This window comes from Pseudorasbora parva, chromosome 5 (genome assembly GCF_024679245.1).
Source record: "Pseudorasbora parva isolate DD20220531a chromosome 5, ASM2467924v1, whole genome shotgun sequence".
NCBI lineage: Eukaryota > Metazoa > Chordata > Actinopteri > Cypriniformes > Gobionidae > Pseudorasbora > Pseudorasbora parva.
Genome location: NC_090176.1, coordinates 9,639,797 through 9,667,526, shown reverse-complemented (window position 1 = coordinate 9,667,526; position 27,730 = coordinate 9,639,797). Strand labels below are relative to the sequence as shown.

At 38.0% G+C, this 27,730-nt stretch overlaps 2 protein-coding genes across 6 annotated transcripts in view; both read right to left on the bottom strand.

Annotated features, from left to right (window-relative positions):
* Window positions 1–3,949: 3,949 nt before the first annotated feature.
* Window positions 3,950–9,541, bottom strand: LOC137075949 (uncharacterized). Its single transcript, XM_067444900.1, has 11 exons — window positions 9,204–9,541; window positions 8,986–9,115; window positions 8,290–8,491; window positions 7,930–8,197; window positions 7,675–7,855; window positions 7,468–7,544; window positions 5,523–5,703; window positions 5,164–5,412; window positions 4,879–5,050; window positions 4,645–4,793; window positions 3,950–4,546 (listed from the first exon to the last, which is right to left on the bottom strand). The coding sequence occupies exons 1-11, from the start codon at window positions 9,486–9,488 to the stop codon at window positions 4,449–4,451; spliced, it is 1,992 nt and encodes a 663-aa protein (XP_067301001.1). The 5' UTR covers window positions 9,489–9,541; the 3' UTR covers window positions 3,950–4,448.
* A 2,578-nt stretch (window positions 9,542–12,119) lies between these two features.
* The window catches only part of tlk1a (tousled-like kinase 1a), a 54,326-nt gene continuing 38,715 nt past the window's right edge, over window positions 12,120–27,730 (bottom strand). For all 5 annotated transcript variants that reach the window (XM_067443203.1, XM_067443207.1, XM_067443206.1 and 2 more), the window contains 11 exons: window positions 26,386–26,574; window positions 24,300–24,366; window positions 23,589–23,686; window positions 23,260–23,341; window positions 23,078–23,169; window positions 21,184–21,273; window positions 20,922–21,091; window positions 18,049–18,184; window positions 17,854–17,965; window positions 17,614–17,721; window positions 12,120–13,161 (listed from right to left, as the gene is read on the bottom strand). In XM_067443203.1, the coding sequence (XP_067299304.1) occupies window positions 13,021–13,161; window positions 17,614–17,721; window positions 17,854–17,965; window positions 18,049–18,184; window positions 20,922–21,091; window positions 21,184–21,273; window positions 23,078–23,169; window positions 23,260–23,341; window positions 23,589–23,686; window positions 24,300–24,366; window positions 26,386–26,574 (1,285 nt within the window). In that variant the 3' untranslated portion in view covers window positions 12,120–13,020. The remainder of the gene's footprint in view (window positions 13,162–17,613; window positions 17,722–17,853; window positions 17,966–18,048; window positions 18,185–20,921; window positions 21,092–21,183; window positions 21,274–23,077; window positions 23,170–23,259; window positions 23,342–23,588; window positions 23,687–24,299; window positions 24,367–26,385; window positions 26,575–27,730) is intronic.

Genomic DNA, 27,730 nt, shown 5'->3' with positions numbered 1-27,730 from the left:
GTCCGTCAGGTATGGCCAGTAAAAACACACCGCAAAAAAGAGCGGTGATGGAATAAACACACGCAAGAATTAACATCAGCCGCTTTATTAGTCCGATGGCAAACATTCACTCAATAGGAAGAGGAATGATGGATTTGTATAAAGGTGGTAAGACATATCTGAATTGGAAACAGGAATGTTCAGATGGGCATCTAGTGGCTACAGTGCAATTTATTAGCTAACACTTTACCCATTTAATGCATTATTTCTTTTTCTGATAAAAACAGAACGAAATGGTTCAGTGTGGTGGAAATAAAATGAATGAAATGTTATTATTTGATATTATAGGTTAATTATCAAAAAAATATATATAATACTTTATACAAAATAATGCATTTGTTTACCGTTATTCACACCTACCTAATATTAGTAATTTGTGATGAATGCGGATGAATGTAATGTTTTGAGGAGTGTGTGTGGCTGTCATTCATTCACCGCACCGGTGTGGACACTGTACTTCAGAATAACAGATTCTATGTTTTAGCGTAGGCTTTAAACGAAATAACGATTTTCACCAGAAAATATCATCATCTGAACAAGTAAGACTTGTTCCCACTTCCCACTTTTGGGAAAAAAAACATTACAATAAATTGCGCTACTGACATTGATTAAACCTAAAGATAGCTCATGATGATGTCATGTGGACCTTTCTGGATTACAATCCGCCATCAAAATGATACGTTTTATTACTCCAGCCGCTGTGAGAAAAGGTTATAGGCTAAATGATCCGCTGAACATGCTCCTCAAACTAACTATTTTTTTATACGTACAGACGTGACGTAATGACGCAAAGACATGCTTGAATTTCCAGAATAAAGAATTTCTGATGATTACTAGGCTGATTCCATGGAGCCACACAGGACACAACTGCTGAATGTGTTAGGGGTACGAGAAGTTGGGGTGACGACTTGAGTGTAAATTCTGGATGCATGTTGCACAACAAAACATTAAATCTGAATTTGATTTGGAATTTGACTTAATCTTCTTTTTTTTTTATCTCGCAGATTACAAAGAGGGAGAACTGAATCAGACTACCTACTGTTTCTGTATGTGCTAATGCATCTTGACCCAATTGCACTGATTTTTATATCAGGGAGTACAAGAGAGAGCATTGGGTTAAGGCCTGGAGATTGAATGTCTTGGCCCTTATTCTCCCAGCCTGAAATAAATGTTGGTCTATGCCTTCTGTTTGCAGCACATGATTTTGATTTCCCCCCCCCCCCCCCCCCCTAAAGTGTCCTCCAAAAGGCTTCTGATAGTAGAGACTGTGCTAGTCAGACTTGATGGCATGCTTGAGTAAGTGTTGACATAATTCTACATAATTCTCTTGACATGAATGCAAATGTTTCCAAAGAAGCATCACTTAGTCTATCCAATCTTTGGGGTTATCTTTCAGCCCAAAGCCAAAGACAACGCTAACATAAGATAGGAGCGCGGATTCCCCCGACAGCCGTGTAAGGGGAATAAGAAGGGGAATAGGCCGAATAAGAAGATCATCCGTGATTCTGCACTGACGCAGCGGGCAGAGAGTATTAGGTCTCCATGCAAGCCTCTTCTGGTGAGAGAATGAAAGCGAACTTTAGGTATCTGTCCCAGGCCATAAGATTATGCTTCCTGCATTGGAACGAGCTTATATAGACATGATATCATCAGAAATGGGTGATTCCCTGCTGGTGGGGTGGGATTTACCATTACAGGTGCTGGTGCCTCACCAATCTTGGCAAACTCTGAGGTCAATGCATCCATTCTCTCTTGTCTAAAGTATCCTCCTGATTAATATTATAATAATATTACTTGGATGTTTGAGTGCCTCAAGTTTCAGATCTACAAAAGCACAAAAAGCACTGGGACTTAAGACTTCTAATGGGAATGTCTGTATGTGGGAATTACAGAAGGTTACCCAGAACATCCAAGCAAGCATATAGAAACAAATGAGCAACAACCTAGAACACCCAACTATCTGTCAATCGCCTGATCTTCAACGTATTTGAGGAAAAAACTTTGTCTTTCAAATATATCAATCTAGTTAAGATTACAATCTTACCCAACTTTGTTTACATGATCAAGCTCTTCTTATTAGTTTGTAATAAGAAGGCAATAGGCAAATATAGGCCTATATCCATTATGAAAGCGTTATGCATAATGAGCGTCTGAATTGAAACCGTACAGAGCGAAATCACTCATGACAACATAATGCCTAATATTTTATATAATGGCTGACAATCTGTACAAATGATACGAAAACACTCTCACCAACCAGCACAACGCTTATCAAAATAACAATCACTAAGGTTGTGTCCGAAAACCTTGGCAGCTAAATCGTTCTCTCGCTGCCTTATCATGGCTCGTAAGGCAGCGTTTTGTGCATGAAGGCACCTCACCAAACTGATTTCGGACAGACTTCTAAGGCAGTGTAACAGTTTAATGATCTACAGCTAAATAGAGAGCTTTGGTGAGAAATAAAGAAATATCGAATTACTCCATTAGTAATTCCTCGCTAGAAATTACATAGAAAGTAGAAAATGTTGGTAAAAAACGTACATTTACACACAAACTGACCAGCAAAAGCAACTTTCGAACGCCATCTTTTTTACCCAGCTCAACTTTCACAGAATGGAAAGCACAGGATTGTGGGATATCAAAGGCAGCGAAGGACACGTGTGCTGCATTCAAAAATCCATTAGATGAAGATATTTCAGGAGACAGGAATTGAAGCTAACATTAGTTTCGGACGCAGCCAATTGGTGCATTCAAGCCATGTCTTAAAGATCATATTTACAAGTTGAACGCACATGAACGGCACCACAAAGTCTTAAATACCAGTGAGAAGTTCGGGATTTTCTTTAAGCCCGAATCTGTACGAGTTGGGGGCATCAGTGAGAAACAATGCGGAATCAATTAATGCAACATCTGTAGTAGAATAGAACGGGTATTTAGCAGAGACACCTTCAGTTTTTTACATCATCGCGCGACGAAACACGCCTCTACAAAATAATAAGTACGTCTAATTCAGTACCCCCGCCCACCGACTCATCAAGCTGTTTGGATCACGTTAGCCAGCAGCAATTAACATGCTGAAGAAGATAGCAAGATATTGTGGAAGAACACAGACGCTGCATAAGCTTCCTTCGGATCCTAATATTAGGAATGAGTGATACTTCACTTATTTTGAATGAAGTTGCAGCTCACATGGGAAGACATGCACATGTGTTCGCTTCATTTCACTCCGGAATCGTTTATAAACAAGTCTCAGGTGGATTTGCAGACACAATATTGTGCCTTCTTAGGGATGCACGTAACTAAGCGACAGAGTCCGTTAAAGATGGCGAAGTAGTATGTCCCGAAGCTGGCATACTTTTCTTAAAGAATACATACTTTTAGGACGTAGTATAAGTAGGCAAATTGGGACACAGCACACATTTCCCAAGATGCTGCGCTCACAATTGCCGTAATCAAACTACGCCTTTGTTTTGAATAGGCGCCCTCAAGTGGACGGAAAGTTGCATAGAGCACCTTTAATTAGGCTTTTTTCTTAAGCATTTTTTTTTCTAATTTTATATTATAGTGAAATCGAAGACGTTAGCTAAAGTTTTTTGTCAAAATTATAATATTTACCAAAAACATTTGTTCTACAAATGCCATAATGAAAAAAATAATCCCTTTTTATCCACAATCTGTAGGTGTAACTAAGGTAAAAGAGAAAATATATCCTGCTTGGAGATTCCTCAGGTACAAGGAACGAATTTTGTTTACTTATATGTATGTATGTATGTGTGTTTATATATATATATATATATATTATTAAGTACAATTACAGTGTTTTTGTTTTGCAGGTTGTTAAGAGGATTGACTAAGTACCAGACAGACTTACATGCATGACCCATCACCCAAGCTTTGAACCTGTGTGCCTTAATGTGTGTATTCTCTAATGTTTACTGGGCTGATTATGGGCCCTTCAGACTAAGAGGAATAGAACAGTAAGAATTATGTTATGCCAGTAAAGTCATACTACATAATTCAGTTTGTAATAAAATAAATATAATTTGTAAAACAATTTATGCATTACAAGTGTTTTAAGTATATTTCATACAATAGTGTTTAAATGAAAACACTGTATTTTAACACAAGAACAGCTGGAATGTTTTTTTTTTAAATCACAAAAACATTTCTCCTCAGTTCACAATAACAGCAGATAAATCAATCTGTCTGACTTTATCAATGTCTTTAACATTCGGCGCTGCAGGAGCTTTGTGAGCTGGGCAGGAAGATCAGGGTCCTCATCCCGTCATGTGTTGTCATCCGCGTACACCAAGAGTTTCCTAATGCTGGACGCAGCTATGTAGGATTTAGACTCCCCTTGACTGAACCGCGAGACATGCCTTGCAAAAGCCTCTTCTACGGAGGGCCTGTCACACTGGGACCTCAATTTCGTGGATCTCCTCCATGTAGGGAAGAGGGTTTTGGATTACCTTTTCCAAAAGCAAAGTCATCAGATTGATGACATAGCCTGTAAAAGTGTTATGGCACAATATATATTATGCATGTTATTTATTGTTTTGTATTTTTTTACTTTATTGTGAACAGAAATCCATTTGTTTATCTTACAATATGTTGCCTGTGACTTCAATGGCCTTATGGAGTATCCTCCCTTTTCGGCTTTGGGAAACAAAAGCCTGTGCGTTGGATTTCCAGTCGACGTTTTATCCTGAGGACGATTGGAGTTCTCGTTGAAATGCATACCTGCCAAATAAAGTCTAAAATACAAACAAAATACATTAACAAAAGGTATTAAAGACATCTTCATAGAGGTTGAAATAATGATATTAATTTCAAACACACCTGCATAACATTCCGAGGTAAGGATAAAACACATTTTTTGGCGCGAAGCGTAAAATGACATTGTGAAACGACTCCAAAGATGAAGTTTGAAAGTGAGGGCTGAGTTTCTCGATATCTTTCATAATTCTCTTGTTTGAAATAATTTTTTCGACAGTATACAGTGCCTTGCTTCCTGTAACCAAAAAACAAACGATTACAATTGTTACATTTTTTATTTTATTTTATTTTATAAAAACATTTCTGTACATTTAAAAATATTAAACAATGTATTAACTATAACGATACCTGCTTGGAACCATTTGCTGCGATCAGTGGATTGCCGGATTTCATGCTCACACTGAGGGTATAACGGGTTGTCATGTACATGAATGTCTTGAATATGGTTTAACACAGACTTCCATTTTGCTACTCGCTCCTCACTTGTTTTTGAAGTAGCTGCAGTCCAGAACACGTGATTTTTTATGCTCTTCTGCCACTTTTTCACCACTTCACAGTCCTTATCTTTACTGATTTTTTCGAACTCCTTAGACAAGCCTGTATGAAATAATTACAACATCATGGGTGGTCTGGAAAAATCACATCATCATTCAGCATAAGAGAATTACGAGTAAAAGTCTACATTTATAATCATGGGGAAAAGCTACCTTTCTCCAAATGCCAGACATCGTAGAACTGTGTTATGTTTAGTTCCTTCAAAAATGTTTGGATCTGTGGCTGGTGATCTGTAACAATGCATTCAAGCTTCACACCATGTGCCTCCAGACGCTCAAGACTTCTTTTTAGTCCTTCTTTTTCCATATGCTGACTTCCTGCTACCTCATTGCTCTACTTTTAGAAATATGCAAAAAATAAAATGAATAAATTGTAAAACACTACACAAATGTTATATTTAACAGACTATACAGTCTTGTTCAAAATAATAGCAGTACAATGTGACTAACCAGAATAATCAAGGTTTTTCGTATTTTTTTTATTGCTACGTGGCAAACAAGTTACCAGTAGGTTCAGTAGATTCTCAGAAAACAAATGAGACCCAGCATTCATGATATGCACGCTCTTAAGGCTGTGCAATTGGGCAATTAGTTGAATTAGCTGAAAGGGGTGTGTTCAAAAAAATAGCAGTGTCTACCTTTGACTGTACAAACTCAAAACTATTTTGTACAAACATTTTTTTTTTCTGGGATTTAGCAATCCTGTGAATCACTAAACTAATATTTAGTTGTATGACCACAGTTTTTTAAAACTGCTTGACATCTGTGTGGCATGGAGTCAACCAACTTGTGGCACCTCTCAGCTGTTATTCCACTCCATGATTCTTTAACAACATTCCACAATTCATTCACATTTCTTGGTTTTGCTTCAGAAACAGCATTTTTGATATCACCCCACAAGTTCTCAATTGGATTAAGGTCTGGAGATTGGGCTGGCCACTCCATAACATTAATTTTGTTGGTTTGGAACCAAGACTTTGCCCGTTTACTAGTGTGTTTTGGGTCATTGTCTTGTTGAAACAACCGTTTCAAGGGCATGTCCTCTTCAGCATAGGGCAACATGACCTCTTCAAGTATTTTAACATATGCAAACTGATCCATGATCCCTGGTATGCGATAAATAGGCCCAACACCATAGTAGGAGAAACATGCCCATATCATGATGCTTGCACCTCCATGCTTCACTGTCTTCACTGTGTACTGTGGCTTGAATTCAGAGTTTGGGGGTCGTCTCACAAACTGCCTGTGGCCCTTGGACCCAAAAAGAACAATTTTACTCTCATCAGTCCACAAAATGTTCCTCCATTTCTCTTTAGGCCAGTTGATGTGTTCTTTGGCAAATTGTAACCTCTTCTGCACATGCCTTTTTTTTAACAGAGGGACTTTGCGGGGATTCTTGAAAATAGATTAGCTTCACACAGACGTCTTCTAACTCTCACAGTACTTACAGGTAACTCCAGACTGTCTTTGATCATCCTGGAGGTGATCATTGGCTGAGCCTTTGCCATTCTGGTTATTCTTCTATCCATTTTGATGGTTGTCTTCCGTTTTCTTCCACGTCTCTCTGGTTTTGCTCTCCATTTTAAGGCATTGGAGATCATTTTAGCTGAACAGCCTATCATTTTTTGCACCTCTTTATAGGTTTTCCCCTCTCTAATCAACTTTTTAATCAAAGTACGCTGTTCTTCTGAACAATGTCTTGAACGACCCATTTTCCTCAGCTTTCAAATGCATGTTCAACAAGTGTTGGCTTCATCCTTAAATAGGGGCCACCTGATTCACACCTGTTTCTTCACAAAATTGATGACCTCAGTGATTGAATGCCACACTGCTATTTTTTTGAACACACCCCTTTCAACTAATTCAACTAATTGCCCAATTGCACAGCCTTAAGAGCGTGCATATCATGAATGCTGGGTCTTGTTTGTTTTCTGAGAATCTACTGAACCTACTGGTAACTTGTTTGCCACGTAGCAATAAAAAAATATACGAAAAACCTTGATTATTCTGGTTAGTCACATTGTACTGCTATTATTTTGAACAAGACTGTATGTGGTTAGTGCAGTTGAATTTGCTTTATTGATGTTTTGCTACTCGCCTGCACTAGCTGTATGTCCAGTATGAGGTTGCTCTCAAGGTCCATCAAGGTGTAGGTACCATACTTTGCTGAGTGGCCTAAAAGATGCGTATGTGTGAGTACATATACATATGGCTATAATAAATGATATGATTAAAAAAGTATACCCTGACAACAGTACATTTCAAATTGAATTAATTTACACCGCTAACTCAGTTCTTCTTTTACCTGGTGATGAGTCCGCTCGCATATCACCACCCGCTATGACTTTGTGCCCCTGGCTCAGCTGCAGCAAGACTTGCTCTTGTTCTTTCTTCCACGTGTAGATTATTGCCGGTTCCAGATACATGCTGGCATGTTTTCTAAAAGTTCTGTGTGTGATCATCTTGACATGCATTGCACTGAATACCTAAAAACATATTACAATGTTTGTAATGAATCCTTTAATTACATTGAGAATTTTTGTATTTCTTTTCAAAATACCTTTTGTAATTTGAAGAAGGGTGCACCAGTGAAATATATGGCAGCAGATAACTGGAGGTTGCCCAAAGGTGTGCTGCCGACAACAGGCTGGCTTTGCCATTTTCTAAAGTATTGGCAATGTGGGCACAGTTGATCAATTGCAACAAAAGTTCCTTTCCTTCGAGCCCGCACATCACAGCGTCTCGTGCACACTGGGCAGCTTTCAAAAAGTTGCAGCAGGCACTTTTCAAATACAATGTATTTTGCATCCCCCTCTATTGACGTACATCTTCAAATAGAAAAATATAAAACATTACACCAAAGGATGTGAAGTCTTAAACAGGCCATAACTAGAGAATAAAGAAGATCAAATGTACTCACCGAAGTTGTGATGAGTCTGTTACAGTGGTGACAGAGTCAGCTGGCTTATGTGTTGTGTCCTGACTTACAAAGACGTCAAAGGAAGCACTTTTCTCCTCCTCCAGTTTAAGACGAGCTTTTTTTGCTGGCCTAGAATCCTTCAACGGTGTGAAAGTGTTCCGGGATGTAGTGGTTGAAACACCTACACTTTCATACTGTGTTCCTAAAATAAAACAATCGTACATTAGCATAAATAGAAATGTATATATGTTTTATATATATATATATATATACTATCTATATATATATATATATATGTGCTACTATCTGTGCTACTATCTATATATATATATATATATAAACTTTTAGACTTAATTATTAAATTATTTTTAAAAATACAAACAATCTACCAGAAACATGCACAGGAATTACAATATACCAAGTCAAAATTTGAAATTACAATGTATGGCCACAACCAACAATAAAGACTTTTTTTTTTTAAATGCAAACCTCACATTTGGGTTAAAAAAAGTCCAAAATAGGTTGAGTTGACAGCGATGCTACGACACTCACATGAATGATAACTGTACACAATCGCTCTCTCTCTCTCTCTCTCTCTCTCTCTCTCTCTCTCTCACACACACACACACACACACACACACACACACACACACACACACACACACACACACACACACACACACACCAAAAACAAACCTTTGCTTCTGAATTTAGGTCGAAAGGTTCCAGAACCAAGCTGTGTTCCCTGTGATCTTAGGTTATCTGTGTCTGTTTGACAAGCGACTTCCTTCATATTCGGATTCTGTGACTGGATAGACACGTAGGCCTACACATAATACAAATACACAATCGTAAACATTATCAAACGACCTGTCACAATGCAATACTTACGTATAAAAATATGTTTAACTCACATAAGTGTGTTGCTCCTTTCTTTTTGGATCCAATATTGAAGGCACAGCATTTTGTTTCAATCTCAAATGGTCTGCAAATCCAGTTTCAACCTGAGACTTGTTTTCAAAAGAGTCCGCAGTGAAATGAAGCGAGCACACATGCAAAGTCTTCGCCACGTCAGCTGGAACTTCATTATAAATAAAGTTCAACCACACATTCCTAGTTTTAGGATCCGAAGGAAGCTTATGCAGCGACTGTGTTCTTCCACAGCCAGAAATAGCGCAATATCGTGATATCCTCGGCATGTTTATTTTTGCTTATGGCTCTATTGATCCGAACCCATGAGTCGGTGGGCGGGGCTACGTCGCGCAATGACGTAAAGATGAAGCGCAAGATCGTTCTTCTTCTTCTTTTTCTTCTGAGTGTATTACTGCCCTCCACAGGTCAAGGTTTGAACTAGATTCTTACACGCAATCCTCCTGTCATGAATTGTAGAACTTTCCTCGGAGATCAGATTATGCGTCACTGTGTCCAAACAAAGACAAAACAGGGAACGCCTCAACTCCAAGTCCTGCCAATTTATCAAAAATGCCTTTTTTCTCTGCCCTATACCTTCTACATTCAAGGAAAACACACAAGTCAGAGACATGCTTTCCTAAAATGCACAGAGAATAATTTAACCCACAGTGCCCTAACCTCAATCCACACTCAAAGAAAATCATGTTTTTCTCTTTTCCCTAGCATTTGACGCGTATACGGGGATTAAGAATTTATTTTGATTGTATGATTTTATATAATTGGTATATTGTACAGCTGATTGTACAAAGTGAACTGCATAAATAATCTGTGAAATGTGAATAGTTTTAACTAAATAAGATTTTTAAATTTGAAGATCAAGGTTGATTGTACTACTTCATTTGTCTTCTGGGAAACATGCTGCTTCCAAAGGGCAGTAGCCTACTAAATGAATACAATTTATATTTATAGAAAATAAGAACAATTTGGAGATCTTCACCCTGTCCAAAAGTTTTCACCTCCCGGCTTTTAATACGTTGTGTTTCCTTCTGCTGGAACCAACCTATAATAAGAATATCAGAACTTTAGTGAGTATCAATTGTCCTTTTAATTGTGCGTAATGGTTTAAAATGTCTACTCATTTTTTATATTTTTATATAGAATAAATGTTTCATGAAATTGCCATGAGCTCAGGATGAGCCAACTCTAACACCCCTTTAAACGGTTTGTAATCTGGTATGGCATTATGTGGTACTGTCTGTAAGCAATTTTTGACTAATTCATTTGTCCTGGTTTCACAAAGAGGGTTTAGAACCTCCTGGGACCCAGTAATAGACTTTTGTCCACTGTAGTGGACATTATATTTTAGTGAGTTTCTGTGACATCACACACGTCACAGTCTTGAGTCAGGATGTCCTTTATAGAGCACATTCAGGGCTTTGCACAGATACCAAATGTTTGGAGGTTTCACCAGGACAACAACAACTTCTTGGCCTTTAAAAATGGCTGACATTAATGTTTAGCACTCTTATGGAAATATGATAATATTTTGTAATTATAATTTAAATCTGATTAATTTTCTTATTGTTTGTTATAAATCAACATCTCAGGAAAATGCTATGGGGTTTCTAATCAAAATATGACTTTTTGTTACAAAACAGGGCATTGATTTTATAAATGTCCACTGTAGAGGACACCAGGACATAAATCATGTTTATCAGGCATTTTGGAGACACAAACAGTAAATAGGGAAATAAAATACATATCAATATTCCTATGAAATATTACATATTATTATGAAAATGTTGCCAATTATTACTCCCCTTATTATACTTTTTTCATTACATGTTGCACCAAGAACACAATAAATTAGATGCAATATACCGATACATTGTATTGAATGGGAAAATCCAAGTATGGCCATTTTACCCACATATTGCATAAAGTAAGATGGTATATCAAAGCATTCAGTTATATCTTTTATAACATAGCTCAGAATCATCTTTAAAAAAAGTTTGTTTTAAAAAAATCCTGAAACTTAAAAATGTATTCGTGAATTAAAAATAAATCCCATTGTTTTTGCCTATACATGCAATTTCATTTCATTAAAAAAATTTAACAACTGAGTCCTGGTGTCAACTACAGAGGACATATCATAACATATGAATAAAATATAATTTTCCACAAAAATTATGTGTCCACTTGTTTCTTATGCTCTAAACAATCTAATGACATGAAAAAATACAAAATTCGAAACACTTTTTATTTCTGGGTCCCAGGAGGTTAAGCAAGGATTAGACCTTAGTTCAATTAGACATTTATGTAACTTTTATAAACATCCCTTAAAAAAATAAATGACTGGTGTGCAATGGCCCGGACAAATTTTAAGATATATCTGTGCAAGTTTCTTTCAGTTAAACCAGCTCAAACATACATTTTAGTCTGGGACCAGTTTAAGCCTTGTTTGTGAAACTGGTGGTTAGACACAATCTGTAAAAATAATAAACTAATGTGGGGCTGGTTTATGGTTAACAGTCACCCACACGTTATGAAAGTCTGATCATACCTGCCAATGGTGGGGCCACAAGTTTCAATGTATATTTTAATCATGCGTAACAGTATGAATGATACATTTTGACATGTGGCATGAATGATGCCACATCAAGTCACCATCAAATGACATAACCATACTTGCCATGTATAAATTGTTTGCAAAAAATGTGGAAATACCTTTCAACTTCATCTGATGGGCACTTTAGATTTGACTAGGAACAGGTCTGGCTTATTTTACCCCACATCAAATGGATTTCTAATTGAGCATTTGGTGAATTTTGACCTAACTTTACAAGGCCAGCAGGTGGCGCTACAGACTGTCTCCAGAACAACCATTCACTTCTCTTAACCAAACACAATGCACTGAATGGAGCTTCCTGGCATTTATTTGCAATTCTTTTAACAGGACTGTACAATTTATACCCAAAGTACATTATACAGCGGTTTGAAAAAGAGCAACATCAAAGCAGCAAAATCAAAAAAACACACCAGGAAACCAAATTTACAAGAAAAAAAAGGGCAAAATGTTAAACCTCTGTACAGAACGAATCTGCTGAAATTTAATATCTGAAATTAAGGTCCTGTACAACAAATATACATGAATTCTCCAGAGGGGATTCTTTTATTTCATCCTGCATAGGATTCTGTACATTGCCATTCATCTACATTTGGTTATTTTGTGCATTTAACATTAGTACGCTGCCTGGGCCTAGTGTGCCAGTAGCCTCTCTGTATGCTAGAATTACATTCTCATAGCTAGTTGAACAAAGCAAGGAAAGCTAACACTGTTGTCTGTACCACATAACATTACTACAGAGTGAAAAATGAAACCTTTGCACGGCAGTTACAGTAACTCTGAATGTAGGCTCTTCAAAGAAATCCTTAATTTACCCAAACCCAGCAGAGACCATGGGAATTGATAGTGGTTTGCCAGGGCTCTCCTCTTTGAACTTGGAGGCAACCATGTGAAAAACCAAACGACAACGGTCACATTTCAAAGTAGTTAACAGTAGCGGTGCCCTATTGAGTCCTCGCAAGGCATTATTTTTCTTCAATGACTTTATTGTGACATGTCTAAATATTCATGCTTTATTTTTCTTCATTTTCTTTCGAAACCCAAATCTCGCTGCTGCAAAAACACAGTAATTCAAAATAGGCCTCCTCGAGTTGAGGAAGACAGCTTCTATTCCTTATGGCTGCCTGGAAAGGGTCCCGGGAGATCAGACGCTGGCCGGTCGGGCTGTCAGTCAGAGCGCTCAGTGCAAGTCGTCAATAGGAGGCGGAGTTTGGCGCCAGGGTTCCTGACGAACTGGCCCGTCTTATGTGAGGCAGCAGGTAGGAGTCGCTGCCCAGCTGGTGCACGTCGAACCGGTCCTCTTTCCTGTAGGCTAGACACCGGCGGATGAACGCCTGCAAAAACAGTCACATGCCATTTAATTCATAAGCAGAAACTGAGGGACATTTGTTTAATATCAAAATTCGAGATTTTGCCACAACAGCTATTAGTGGTTTGTCAAACAGACTAGATTGTCAGTTTTCAGCAATACATGACGTTCTTTAAACAATTAAGACTGTTTGTTCCTCCTCGACTGACTCAAACTGTGTGTGTGATGGGTAGGTTTAGGGGCAGGGGCAGGGGCAGTGTGTGTGTGTGTGTGTGATGATGGGTAGGTTTAGGGGCAGGGGCAGTGTGTGTGTGTGTGTGTGTGTGTGTGTGTGTGTGTGTGTGTGTAGGTTTAAGGGTAGGGGTAGGGGCAGTGTAAGGGGATAGAATGAAACGCCGTTGATAAACACGCTAAAAAAGCGATTATGCGTCTTGATAGCACGCCAAAATGGCATACGAATTGCCGCATCATATATACGCCATTTCATGAGATCAGTCTGTACCATTAAAAAAAAAAAATCTGAGAAAATTCTCTGTAGATTTAATATCTACCAAATGGGTTTAAAACCCAACTGTTAACATAAGTGCCAATATGGTGGCTAGGTATCAGTTCACGCCCAGTGGCATGTAGGGCAGCAACAAAGGGTCGCCAGTCTTGGGCCAGCTTCTGAACGATGGTGTCTAGAAGAGTGCAATACCGGAGATTTTCCCTCCGGATAACACGTCCAATCCATCGAGGAGGGTCCAGCTGCGGCTTGGCCGTTTCCGTCATGCTAACAGGAAAGCCCAATAGGCCTTCTTGTTTCGTCTAATCGACCAATCGCAATGAGTTTTTCAAGGCACACTGGATATGATGTAATTTCCCCTTCCATATGCATGATCCCCCCATAAACCAGTTCAGCAGAAATGCCTTGCAACCGCTTCTAAACATTTAATTGGCCATGTCAATCACAATAATGATTACGACGTTCGTAAACGACGATATAACAATAACACCCAACCCTAATCCCTAAACCTACCCATCACAAGAAACATTCAGCATTTTTACATTTTCAAAAAAAAAAATCATTTAGTACGTTGATAAATCCATTTACATAGTGAACCAGACGTGTGTGTGTGTGTGTGTGTGTCCACTATCTTTGTGGGGACTCTCCATAGACGTAATGTTTTTTTTACTGAACATCCTCTCCCTCTACACTGCCCCTGCCCCTAAACCTACCCATCACAGGAAACATTCAGCATTTTTACCTTCTCAAAAAAAAAAAACCTCATCCTGTGTAGCTTTGTTAGCTATCAAAGATACACAGACACAGGATTGCTGCATGTGACCAGAATGGTTGTATTTTTTATTCAACTTCCTGCGCCGGAACAATGCATCAACCAACTCACTAACTCTCCCACATCTTAAAGGGGAAATTCCAAATATGTATGTGTGTGTGTGTGTGTGTGTGTGTGTGTGTGTCGGTGATATGTGAATTATGCATCAGTGATCTTTGGGTTGTTTGTACGCACCACCCCTGTATGATTTATACGCCTTTTGAAATGTGGGGACCGCTGGCTGGTCCCCACAATATAGGGGATCTCAGGTTTTACTATCCTTATGGGGACATAATGTAATATAAACAAGGGCGCACACACACACACACACACACACGTTCGTTTCAGCGTAGACATACACGCGGATAGCTCAAAATGCGTACAGATAACACCACTTGGCTTTAGAAAGTGCCGTGTATGTTTATCAAAGTCATCCTGTCATGTTGCACGATGCTAGATCTTATTTTGAAGCTTCTGTTTGAGAAAAATTAACTAGTGAATGTTGAACATATTAATCCAGATGTTGACAGCTAGCAGTTCAGCAGAAGAGGCGAAGAAGAAGAAGGGGCCGTTCCAGTTTGCAAAAACGGTAACCCCCACCAGCACGATAACGCCCATTTGTGGCCACAGTTGGATGATACTGAACCCATCTCCAGATCCTATAATGGTGTCCATCCTTTTCTAGCTTGCATTGGGACTGGTGAGTAGTTGTTGGTAGGAGATGGTTTAGCACAATTTTCTGGAGGTTCTTTGTGTGGCAGGTTGACAATTTAGTTATTTTCGGTCATTCTCCATCACTCAGAGACATTAAGTAGGGTGGAAAGGATGCAGCTCTCAGGTTAGTGTGGGTGCTCTATTGAGAGGACCTCCACACATTGTTCAGCATACTAAAGCTTTTTCTGGCTTTGCTGAGACAGTTGCTGTCACCTGTTCCTCTGTCATGTCGAACAGCGCTGTCCAGGTGCATAAACTCCTCAGTTGTGGGTAGATCGGTTCCTTTCACTTGGACTGATCAGGGTCATCACCTCGGTTTTCTTCTTGCTGATCTTCAAACCTGCTTGCTGTGCATAGGTATGAGATGTTTTCTCCGGCATGTGCTGGGGGGTGTGCAGGTATGTAGCTAGGAATGCAAGCTCCCTTATCGGATGCAGTTTTGCGTGACATGGAAGCAAAAACATTATTTAGTCAAGTTTCAAAACGAGTCTCACTTATGGTAGATATTTTTTGTTGTGTAAATATGTGCCTTGAATACATTCAGTTGTTCAAATGATCAGCACTTTTGGCTGCACTGGCTGACTGCTCCCTCCGTAGGTAAGATGATTTTTTTTGTTGTTTAGAAATTATATTTTAAAATCAGAATAGGGACAATAGTCTAGAAACATACACTGATGAGCCAGAACATCATGACCAGTCACAGGTGAAGCAAATTTCCACATATTAAGGTCTGGGTAGATTAGATGGTAATAATCAATCAGTTCTCATAATTGATGTGCTGGATGCTGGAGAAATGGGCAGGAATAAAGATCTGAGTGACTTTGACCTAGTCGCCGCGACGTAACAATTTGGCCCTTGTCAGAGTATTTCTCAACAGTGGTCCGAGGAGGGACAAATCACAAACCGGCGACAGGGTGTTGGGCGCCCAAGGCTCATCGATGCACGAGGACAACGAAGGCTATACCGACAAATTATTAAAAGCAAAAATATTCCATATAGTCTCCTAATTAATGTCAGCTAATAACAACTGCAAGCATAATCATTTATAAATTAGCAAAACTTGCTTAAAATAGTTCTAGATCAGTGGTCCTCAGATTAACAGATTAAGGTTCACTAGGGGACCTCCTTATGCATCCCTGGGGACGTTTTCAGCCACTATGGGGTGTTTTTGAGTCTTAATTTGGACATAACTTTCTCTGTTTCAGCAAATGGAATGATTTTTGGTGACTAATCTTATTTTTACACATATTTTGGGAAAATGTTCTGAAAATTTTCACAAAGTCAACGATACACTGTGGGCAAATTCACTACCCTTTCATTACCCTCGTGGCTGAAAACAGCCACTAAATTAAACTGCTATAAAAATGTAACGGATAAAAATTAGAAAACTCCATTGAAAACTCCATAGTAAAGCCAGAAACTAAGCCTTTTTGCAGTCCTATTTAAAGGGTTAATGGTGCCACCTGGTTATCAACTGTAAAAATTATAAATTTTACTTCTTCCCAACAGGGAAAACCATCAACAATCAAAAATGCATGAATATATGGCATCATGGCTTTGCAATCAAAAAATGTGGTTATAATGGAAGTCAATGGGGCAAAAACAGCCAGAAGGACTAAATGAGGGAGAAAAAATTAAAATCTGATGCTGCACAAAAACTAACAATGCATCAAAGCCAATGTTTTTTCTAATCTTTGACATGTCCGAGACTGTGATAAAAGGTTAAAAAAATCCAGTCCACAATTACATTTTATATTAAAAATCAGTCATTTTGTGTGTTTCCCCCCCCCAATTCAGTGACATCATTTATGAAAATGGCAATTAAAGAGTTAAAATCCTGATTGAGGATTCATTGAGGTAGATAAAAAGATTTATGCAACAAAAAAAAATATATATATATATATATATATTTATCTGATACATTTTTACAGCAGTTTAATATAGTGGCTCTTTTCAGCCACGATAAGACAAAACAAGCAATAAAATAGGTTAAAATAAATGTTTCTTATTTTTAAAATCACCCATTCAACCACTTTGAAGAACCAGGAATCATATAGTTCTTGGAAAACCTGGATATATTTTTAGAGATATAAGATTTATGAGCGATATACAAGATATAACCGTATATTTATAAAAAGAAACTCCTTGATCATTTTTATAAAGGATAAAGAAATTGTGTGTAAATATTTTTTAATTCCTGGTCACAAAAGACATTGGTTAGAAGAGCATAAACCCTGAAGAACATTCAGGTCTTAAACTCGGAAATTTAATTTACAGAAACGAGGAGTGTTGGGCTTTTGAATATTACTGGGGACAGTGGGGGAGGCACTGGAGTCATAAAGGGAGAACCACTGCTCCAGATGAAGTTAACATGTCACACTGAAACTGCTGTGATGTGTCATGTCAAACACCCATTCATCTTCAATCATTATTCTATTCCTGATTACCTTGGCTTCGTTGCTGGCAACAGGTTTGGAAGGGAACTGAACCTCTGTGGCTTTCAGGATGGTGTTCTCCTGCAGGATGTCCTGCTGGGACTGATTATGGCCAAATGGCTAGAAAAACAAATCAAAATGGCATGGTTATGCTAGCTTGTTACCTGGAAAATGACAGATATTCCCCTATTACTCTGTAACTTGTAAATGGTTCTGATAATTTTCCCATTTATTCCAAGAACTTCTCCTCACCTTTCTTCCATAGAGGCACTGGAAAAATATGACGCCGACAGACCAGACGTCCACCTTATTGGAGATCTTTGGAGGCTCTTTACCCACCACAAAACACTCAGGGGGTAGGTACCTTACAGCCACAACAAGACACAACTGAGCTGCATGCTTTAAAAGGCAAAAGCCAGAATATGAGTGTATTTGCGAGTGTGTTACCAGTAAGTGCCTGCCCCTTGTGATGTCAGGTCCATTCCATCTACTCCGTAGTTGTCGTCGTCCATGATTTTAGACAGTCCGAAATCTGTGATCTTTATCTCTCCACATGCAGTTCCATCTACCAGTAAAATATTCCCTGTACACACACACACACACACACACAATAAACAAGTGCATACTGACCTTGTACTGGATTATCTGTTATAGCCTTCAAATATGCGGTAAAAAAAAGAAGCTTAATCCTAAATTGATCAAAAACGACTGTAAAGACGTTGAAAATTTTTTTATATTTCAATTAAATTTGGTTCTTTTAAACTTTCTATTCATCAAATAATCCTGAAAAAAAGTACTAAGATTTCCACAAAAATATGAAGCAGCAAAAAAGTTTTCAACATTGATAATAAGAAATGTGTGGGATGTGTAGGGATGGAATCTTTTGGAATCTCACAATTAAAATTAATTTCAGACACAGAATCAAATTTCTATTTGATATGCATAGATTTTATTTTAAGTCCAAGTCTTGTTTTTGAGTTTTATTTAAAAAAAAAATTGTCCTTGAAACCCTCCTCATAAGAGAACCTGTGCTCCTAATTTAATAATATTAAATACAACTCATAGGTGTATTTAAACTTTAATAATTATTTTTCAATCTCATGTTATAGTTTTACTTCAATCTATTTATAATATTTTATATAGAACATTTTTATTCATAATAAATAACATTTTCTGCCTTTGATTTGTTTTAGGATATTGGTAATACTGGTTATATTGTTTGTTCTTCCGTCATTTTGCCGTGTCCGTTTATTAGATTGCATTTCATAGGGGCTTATTTAGGTTTTTTATTGTGATTCCTGACAAGCCTTCACCTGAAGCTTTAATGAAGAGAGGGAAGAGGTCAGAAGAGAATAGAAGGAGAGCAGCAGCTACTGTTAGTGCTGTTATTTAATTAGGTCGTTTAAATTGTACACACCTTGTAACCGCATTATTTTACTCAAGCCTACTGGAGACTGAAGCGCCATTGTTGCTCAGCCTTTCATATCCGCCTCTCACACAGAGACTGCACGCGTCTTTTGCATCAAAACATGTGATTAATCAGCTGGTTCCGATCATTTGGAGTTAGAAAAATATAATACACGCTGTTGCATTCTCAATATTTTGTGATTTAGCCCCAGATACAGGATATATTACTTTGCTTTTAGTAGGTATTATTAGTTACCACTACAAACACTAGCGAGTCAACGTTAAACACGCTTTGAAAGAAATGATACATTATTTAAGGCCATTTCTTTTAGTAAAAAGGGTTAGTTTACCCCAAAATTAAAATGATCCCATGATTTACTCACCCTCAAGTCATCCTAGGTGTGTATGACATTATTATTTCAGATGAACACAATCAGAGTCCTGGCTAATCCAAACTTTATAATGGCAGTGAATTGTTGCCTCGTTTTTGAAGTCCTTAAAAGTGTATCTATCCATCATATAACTGCCCCACACGGCTATGGGGATTAATAAAGGCCTTCTGAAGTGAAGTGGTGCGTGTAAGAAAAATGTTCATATTTAAAACTTTATAGACTAAAATAACTAGCCTCAGGCGATCAGCAGTAAACAAATGAAAGAGTTACGGTGCAAGAGTAACCCTAGAACCCTTGACATATGCATATTGACGAACGCAGAAGCGCACAGGATAGAGCAGAACAAAACTCCGGTCATGAATTAGGATTTCGATATAAGAGAAGAGGAGCTTGAGTTTGTTGTCCAGCACTATCCGCGAGAGGCGTCAAAGCTTGTGATTGTCCTGTACATTTCTTTCACAAACGCACCACTTTGCTTAAGATGGCCTTTATTAACCCCCCGGAGCCGTGTGGAGCAGTTATATGATGGATAGATGCACTTTTATGGACTTCATAAACGAGGCAACCATTCACTGCCATTATAAAGCTTGGATTAGCCAGGACTTTAATACATCTCTGATTATATTCGTCTGACAGAAGAATGTCATATACACCTAGGATGGCTTGAGGGAGAGTAAATCATGGGCTAATTTTCATTTTAGGGTGAACTAACCCTTTAAAATTCTGATATGGGACTGCTGTCGTCAATTAAGCTTAATTTTTCCCGTTGAAAGCCTGTGTGCTCCCAAAACTGTCCGGTCGCTACACTAGAGACCTGCGCGACAAAGATTTTGTCCCACTCCCGCATTTATATTATTTTCGCCCGCTCCTGCCTGAAAACAATCAATATCGTCCTGCTCCTGCCCGCAAAATCCTGCGGGTAAACATATAAGTATTTTTTTTAATATATTGCATATTCTGCCTGCTTTATTTAAAAGGAAAATAAACAAATGTTTCATTGCGTTTAATTAAATAGATAAACACGAACAAGGAACTTAGAACATAGAAATACAGTAAAAAAAAAGAATGAAATGTAGGCTAAATAAACAAAAAATATATACCTATAATAGGCTATAGCCTAATAAATTCTATAATAATAATAAACCTGGATTTCTTTCATGTTCAAAGGAAAAGTAGGCTAGCCTAAATGGCCTAATAGCTACTGCTTTCTTTGCTTTTAGCAATTCCTTCAAACATAAAAAAAACAATCCTTATTCCTCAATAAAAAAAAAAATAGACTAGTAGTTCCTTTCTTTAATAACTTACTAATATATGTAGCACAAGTCATGCGGTGCGCACATTTTGCCACAACATCACGTTATTAGCAGACAGACAGATGAAATGTATGAATCAATTTGAATCGTTAGAAGATAGAATCGCGATTAATTTGTGAATCGATTTTTTCCGCCCACCCCTATTGATGTGCTATACAGGCAAGTGTGTTAGAAAAAGACAAGAGAAAGACAGAGAATGTGTGTTCACCAGGTTTGAGGTCATAGTGTATTATGGGTGGTTTGATCTCGTTCAGGTATCGTAGAGCATTGACGATCTGCATGACGATAGAGCGAGCTTCTTTCTCAGACATCAGCTTGTGCTGTTTCAAGTAGAAATCCAGGTCATTTCCTTCACAGTACTCCAAAACCGTACAAAACCTGCAGGAAACAGACATCCTAATGTAACATGCGCCCACCTCACTGATGTGTCTTGATGGTTGACTGGTGAAGTGTGCATGGCTGAAACTCACGTGTCTGTGTCCAGTGAAAAGTAATCGTACAGTTTAACTATTCTGGGATGATCCAACTGTTTATGTATTCGGTATTCCCGACAGGCGTGTCTGCAGAGGAGAGAGGCACAGGTTACCATGGGCAACAGAGGTGAGACCCAGGCGACCAGCTTCATGAGAGACAGACGGGATAAATTTCCAGACATTTCAAGTTCTGTACAGAATACCAATTGGCATGGAAATACACCCTTACATAACAATGTCCCCACACTACAATGTGAGGCTGCCACAAATCAATCGCACATAAAAAAGAAGAACAGAGAATTGGCTCAGCTTAGACCTTAATAGCATTATTTGGGTTAAAGGGATATTTCACCCAAAAATGATAATTAATGTTATCATTTGCTACCGCAACTGTTTGATAACCGACATTCTTCAAAATATCTTCTTTTGTGCAGAAGAAAGAAACTCATACACAGGGTTTCTGAAGGTTTTATGAAAGTAAATGTAAGACCTTTTTAAGACTTTTTTTAAGGAATAAATTGAAGGAAGCATAGACAATATGATCTCTAAATGTCTAGGAAGCACACAACGAGTTGTATTAGTAACACTTCAAAATTTGAATACTATTTCCAACAAATCCATTAATTTTTAATTAAATTTACAAAGAAATCCAAAACACAAAACTTTATCACACTGAAAAAAATGGCTCTTTTTTTCAGTAGTTTTGTCTTGTTTTCCAGTGCAAATATATACAATATTCTTACATCAAGATACATTAACTTGAGAAGCTAAAAATAAAAATCAACTTAAGCATAAGCTTAATTAATCATGTTCAATTCCTCAGACTTAATTTCTTCATTTTTGAATTTTAAGTAAATTAATCTTTCTTTAAGGATGTTTAAATATGCATTTTAACTTTTAAGTATTTATTAAGTAATTTTGGAACATAATTTAGAGCCCTATGAAATCTTGTTTTCTGTTTTAATGGTTAAATAAAATGTTATTAGTCTATTAATTGAAATCATAAAACATACAATTTAACAACAATTTATTGAATGCTTAACAAAAAAAATATTCTTAGGGCCCCATGAAAAAACACACCGTTTGTTTCCCCTCATAATCTGTTTTATTTTGACCAAATTCTGTTTTTCTTTTTTTTGGGGGTGAACTATTAACTCACATGAGGGTGAGAAAATGATGAAGGAATTTAATTTTTTGGGTGAACTATCCCCAAGTGCACTGAGCTGTCCTACTTTTTATTTATTCATCCAAAGGTTGACAAAAACCATGACATTTTGGATTATATACATTGAATGTAATTGAATACATTGAAATCCATTTTTATGAATGATTCTGTGATTCAGTACCCGTTTACCGCATTACAGAAATCCCAGGGCCCTAATTTAATGCCATGATATTGAATATAAGACTTTCTACTCTAATTTAGGACATTTTTAAGGCCTTAAATTGTAGAAGTTCAAATTAAGACACTTTAAGACTCACAGAAACCCTGCATGCCGGTTTGGAACAGCATCATTGACAGTAAATAACGACATACTTTTACTTTTTGGGTGAACTACCCCTTTAAATAGAGCTCTGTTGACTGCACAGTCAGGGTGGACGGCATATTTGAATGAAAATGAGGATGTGCGGGCTAGATGGATGCACTGTCAATGTCGTGTCACAACAGATGTTTTCAGGATTATTTTGTCTTTTGAGAATGTTTTGGAAAGATGTTCTGTTGGCTGAATATACTGAAAAGGTTGTACGTGTAGTTTCCTTTCCATCACATCATGTATGTCAACCCTGTCTATAAAGTTATGAAGTGCATAATTCACATTCACAATCGTGCAGTGATGCATGTATTTATCACGAACATTTCCCTGAACAGCATCAAAGAGGAGGAGCGTACTTGTGGTAATTTTCTTTCTTCTCCTCTCTCCAGTTTTTGTTGAGCTGATGAATCTTCACAGCAGCGTACCGTTGCTCAATTAAGTCAAACGCCTGAAGAGCAGAATGATGCATCAAATGATCCGTTTCTTTCTCAAAGGTCAGCATAAATCAGGCTCTGTTATAAATGAGGGGTACAGATACCTTGTAGACCTCACTGAAACCACCCCGCCCGAGCAGATGTAACAGCAGATAGCGTTCATTCAGGGTGGGATGGTCCTTAAATCTGAGAAAGGTTTACAATAAAAAAAACAATAAAGAGAAAAAAGGAGGGTGGGTGGATATTAATCAAGTGAAACTCAGTAAAACAATGGACAACATTCTATAAAATGCTACAAAAGTGTAGAGTATGGGTCCTTTACAGTCAGTAAACTGATGAAACCGCTTTTAATATGAGGAGTCAATGTCCAGTTCAAATGACGCAAAATAAAATGAATTAAAAAAAGGCTGACGTCATCAGTGTCGGTACATACTGTGAGCTGTCCTCATTGTTTATTCTTTTCAACTCTCGGATGTGAAGATTTCGCACCCTCTCCAACCTCTCCAGCTCTGCCTGAATCTCTGCCTCCTCCTACAAACACAAGGGAAACCAAAACAGACATAAATATAAACAAGTGGTGTCATTTTGTTTCTATATGGTTGTCAAATGTTTTCTTGGGCAGCAAATCATCATATTAGAATGATTTCTGAAGGATCATGTGACACTGAAGATGGTGATGATTCAGATTTGATCAGGAAGATATTACATTTTACTATACACTACAATAGAAAATAATTATTTTTTAAAACATGAATTCAATATTACTGTAATTTTGATAAAATGAATGCAGCCCTGGTGAACATTAGAGACTTCTTTCAAAAACATAAAATGTTCTACCAATCCCAGACTTTTGAACATCAGTGCGATTTAAACTTCTTTTTCATCCCTATCATTAAAAAAGGGATGACTTCTAATGTCTTTATTTTACACTGCAGAAAGACAGACGACATATTCTTTTTTTCAAAATGCGATTAATCGCACCTAACATTTAAGTTAATATATTTCTATACTGTAATAATTTCACATTTAAAAAGTGAATAATAAAATAAAGGAATAATTAAAAAATTGCATGCGTAAAGGTGTTAATTTGGACATGTTCTGAAATGCACGAGGATCACAGGAGCTACTGAGCTTGTGCACTGACCTTTTTGAGATGACCGAGTCTCAGTTTGAAGATCTCCTCCTGCTCATGGTACTCAGCTAATGTTAGCCTATAGGAACATCAGAGGAACAGGACTAAAACAAAACCTCCGTACATGTACTGGGTTAGGATGCTCTGGCTGTCAAAGAGTTTAAAACAATCACACGATTCTGAAAAAGCTTATGCAATCGACACACTTACAGACTTGTGGTGTGGCAGAAAAAAAGCAATTTTTCATATTGTGGAAAAAAACGTCTTCAAACTTACATTTGGCTCATAAATCATCTCCTGAAATTTTTTTTTACTATCATTTTAAAAAAATTATTATTAAGAAGCAAATAATATCTTGATTAAGAAGCAAATAATTTACATGCACCTACAAAACTATTTTCAGGCATTTCAACAGAATCATTTAGATCAAAAGGTTTTTAACATCATCAGAAATATGTCAGTCAAATGTGTCCAAACTTTTGCATATTATTGGTAGACCTGCTTAAAGGAGCACTCCGTCGTTTTTAGAAATAGGGCTTATTCAACTTCTTTCCTACATCTAAATATGTGGGCAAATGCATTTGTCTCAGTACATGCATTGTTTTAGTTTGGCGGGGTCGCCGCTAGCTTAGCTTAGCATAATGAATGGAATCCTATGTTGCCAGTTAGCATGTCCCGTGTAAAAGTGACCCCCCCCCCCCCCCACCACCACCTACCTAATTACTTCTTGTGGCCTGCGTATTCACAACGAGTACAAATAGCGATCCAGATTAAGACTAGGCGATTTCCTAGGTAGATATTGACTTAAGACTATATTTTGTGGACGCACAGGCGAAGCACTGCTACTTGGGCGCAGAGATATCACGGCTCTCATCCTCTCGTCCTCCGGCTGTTGAGCGATCGCAATGTGTTGCCTGATATCACTGCGCCCAAGTAGCAGTGCTTCGCCTGTGCGTCCACAAAATATAGTCTTAAGTCAATATCTGCCTAGGAAATCGCCTAGTCTTAATCTGGATCGCTATTTGTTCTCGTTGTGAATACGCAGGCCACAAGAAGTAATTGGGGGAGTTTTTTTTTTTTTGATCACTTTTAATTGGGACATAGCTAGCAACATAGGATTCTATTCATTATGCTAAGCTAAGCCCTGCCAAACTAAAACAATGCATGCACTGAGACAAAAATGCATTTGCCCACATATCTAAGGCTGCATTTACACTGCAGGTCTTGATGCACAATTCCGATTTGGTGACTATATCCGATTTTTTTTACGACCCGCTTATACCATCTTTTCAAAAGCGACCCCTATCCGATATTTGCATTTACACTCTACACTGGGAAAACAGGCCAAGACGTTCTTAACCGGTGAAAGGAAGTAAAACAGCGTGATATGCAATGGACGCAGACAAAACGATTGCACAATGTTTTGCTGTCTGCCCTGTTCCACACATCTTTAAAGTCGGCAAAACATTTCTCTCTGAAGGCGGAGAAAAAGAGGAGAGCCCTTGACAGGGTTGCCAGGTTTTCACAACAAAACCCGTCCAATTGCAACTCAAAACTGTGTTAAAGTAGCCCAATGCCGCATGAAATTCGCAGACTTGGCAACACTGGATGGCAGTTTGTGTCCACCTGAGTTGACATCATTCGCCTCCGTCCTTTTTTCAATAACGGACGACTCGCATTTACTGGGGGATATCCGATTTGACCGCTTACATGGCAGACGCTAATGGACGTATCCTAATCATACCGGATTTATTACCACATATGAGTGAGGCCTGAATCCGATCTGAGGACATCGGAATTCATCCGTTTTTTTACTGCTTACACGTTCACATGTCATATCCGATCTGTGCCACATGAGGAAAAAAAATCGGAATTGGGTCACTTGAACCATGCAGTGTAAATGGGGCCTAAATGTAAGAAAGAAGTTGAATAAGCCCCATTTCTAAAAACGGTGGAGTGTTTCTTTAAGGATAATTTCCAGCAAACGAAATCAGAGACTTGTCAGTGCGAATGTTAGTGACGCATGTAAAACATGGATGGCCGTTTTGTGTATGGATAACAGAGGTTGTACACTGTGATCATTTATTCCATCACTCACAGCTGTGGAAGGCTGGGTTTGAGGAAGGGGTCGTTCTCTGAACCGTTCACAGCCTTGGTCTTTCGTTGCTTCGGCTCAGAGTTGGTGCTGGGCGACTGTGAGCTGCTGGCTGCTGGTGGTTTTCTCTTAGCTAACAGTTTCCTCTGTCTTTCGATTTCTTCACGTTGTTGAATGATCCATTCCTGCTGTCTACATAAAACAGGGAATACAACTGGCTCATTTAGGCAATAGAAACACCTCAATTCTGTAATCAAGTGAACTCTGTAATGAACTCACAGATCAACAAGACACTTAAGGCCCATTCACTTTAAAAATAAAAAAATGGATGATAATGTTTTGTTTATTGTAACAGTTGTGTCATTTGTGGCTTGGAATGCTTGATCTCTTTAAAGTCAGGTGGATTCTGATTGGCTGACAATGTTCTTATTGTTCATCCACTGAAAAAATATTATTCTAACCATTTTATTCCTCTGTAGCCCCGTTTACACTAGTGCGTTTTCAGTTTATACTGTCGTTTCAGAAACAATCTCCGTCCACACTACATGATCGAAAACAGCAGAAGCTTTCGGTTCCATCTCTGTGTTATTGTCTACATGGTGGTCGAGGCTGGTATGTTACAGAGCTATTGAGAGAGACGGCCGAGGCTGTTTCCCCAGAAAGCATTGTAACAATAGCCACCAAAGGCTAATGACCGCATGACTATGGGCCAGAAACAATTGAGGCGTACAACGCTTTTGGGAAACGCAGCCCTGGGGACTGTTCTTTGTACCTCTCTTAAACAGATCCCAGATCTTCTAATCGTGATAACTTATCTCTGGCTAATTTGGTTCTTGAAAATAATTTTTAATCTGCGGATTGGATTAAAATATCTGGATTAAGTTATCTGAGATTACTGCGCGTTCCTGCGTTCACTGAAGAGGGCAGATGCATCGATACTCGAAACCACGATCAGCAATAAGGTGATTGGCTGGCGTCAAGACAACGTAATGATATCATATTATTAAAAAAAGCCACCTGGCAAAAAACTTGACAAAGGAAAAAAGAAAAAGAAAAGAAAAACCTTGAATTTCTGGACCTTTAGAAGGAAACAGCCAAACGACCAAACCAACATAAGTAATAATAGATAAATGATAAATGTAAAAAAAAAAAAAAACATGATTCCCAATTATTTATATTTATGATTTTATAGTATTTGTACACCCTTTACAATTTTATTTTAATGTTGTAATTAGCAATTAATACAAATTTTAAGTCAATTTGAAGCAGATTTGTTGTGACCGAATTAGTTTCTTAAGGGTCAAGATCAAATTATCTGCATCTCCTGTGCTGCATCCAGCCATCCCAT

Excerpts from the sequence above, each read along its gene's own strand:
- LOC137075949 (XM_067444900.1), bottom strand. The coding sequence starts at position 9,488 with ATGCCGAGGATATCACGATATTGCGCTATTTCTGGCTGTGGAAGAACA. Across the intron at positions 7,856-7,929 it reads CCTTCTTCAAATTACAAAAG|GTATTCAGTGCAATGCATGT; the intron begins GTATTTTGAAAA and ends ATATGTTTTTAG. Across the intron at positions 4,547-4,644 it reads GAAGTCACAGGCAACATATT|GCTATGTCATCAATCTGATG; the intron begins GTAAGATAAACA and ends ACACTTTTACAG.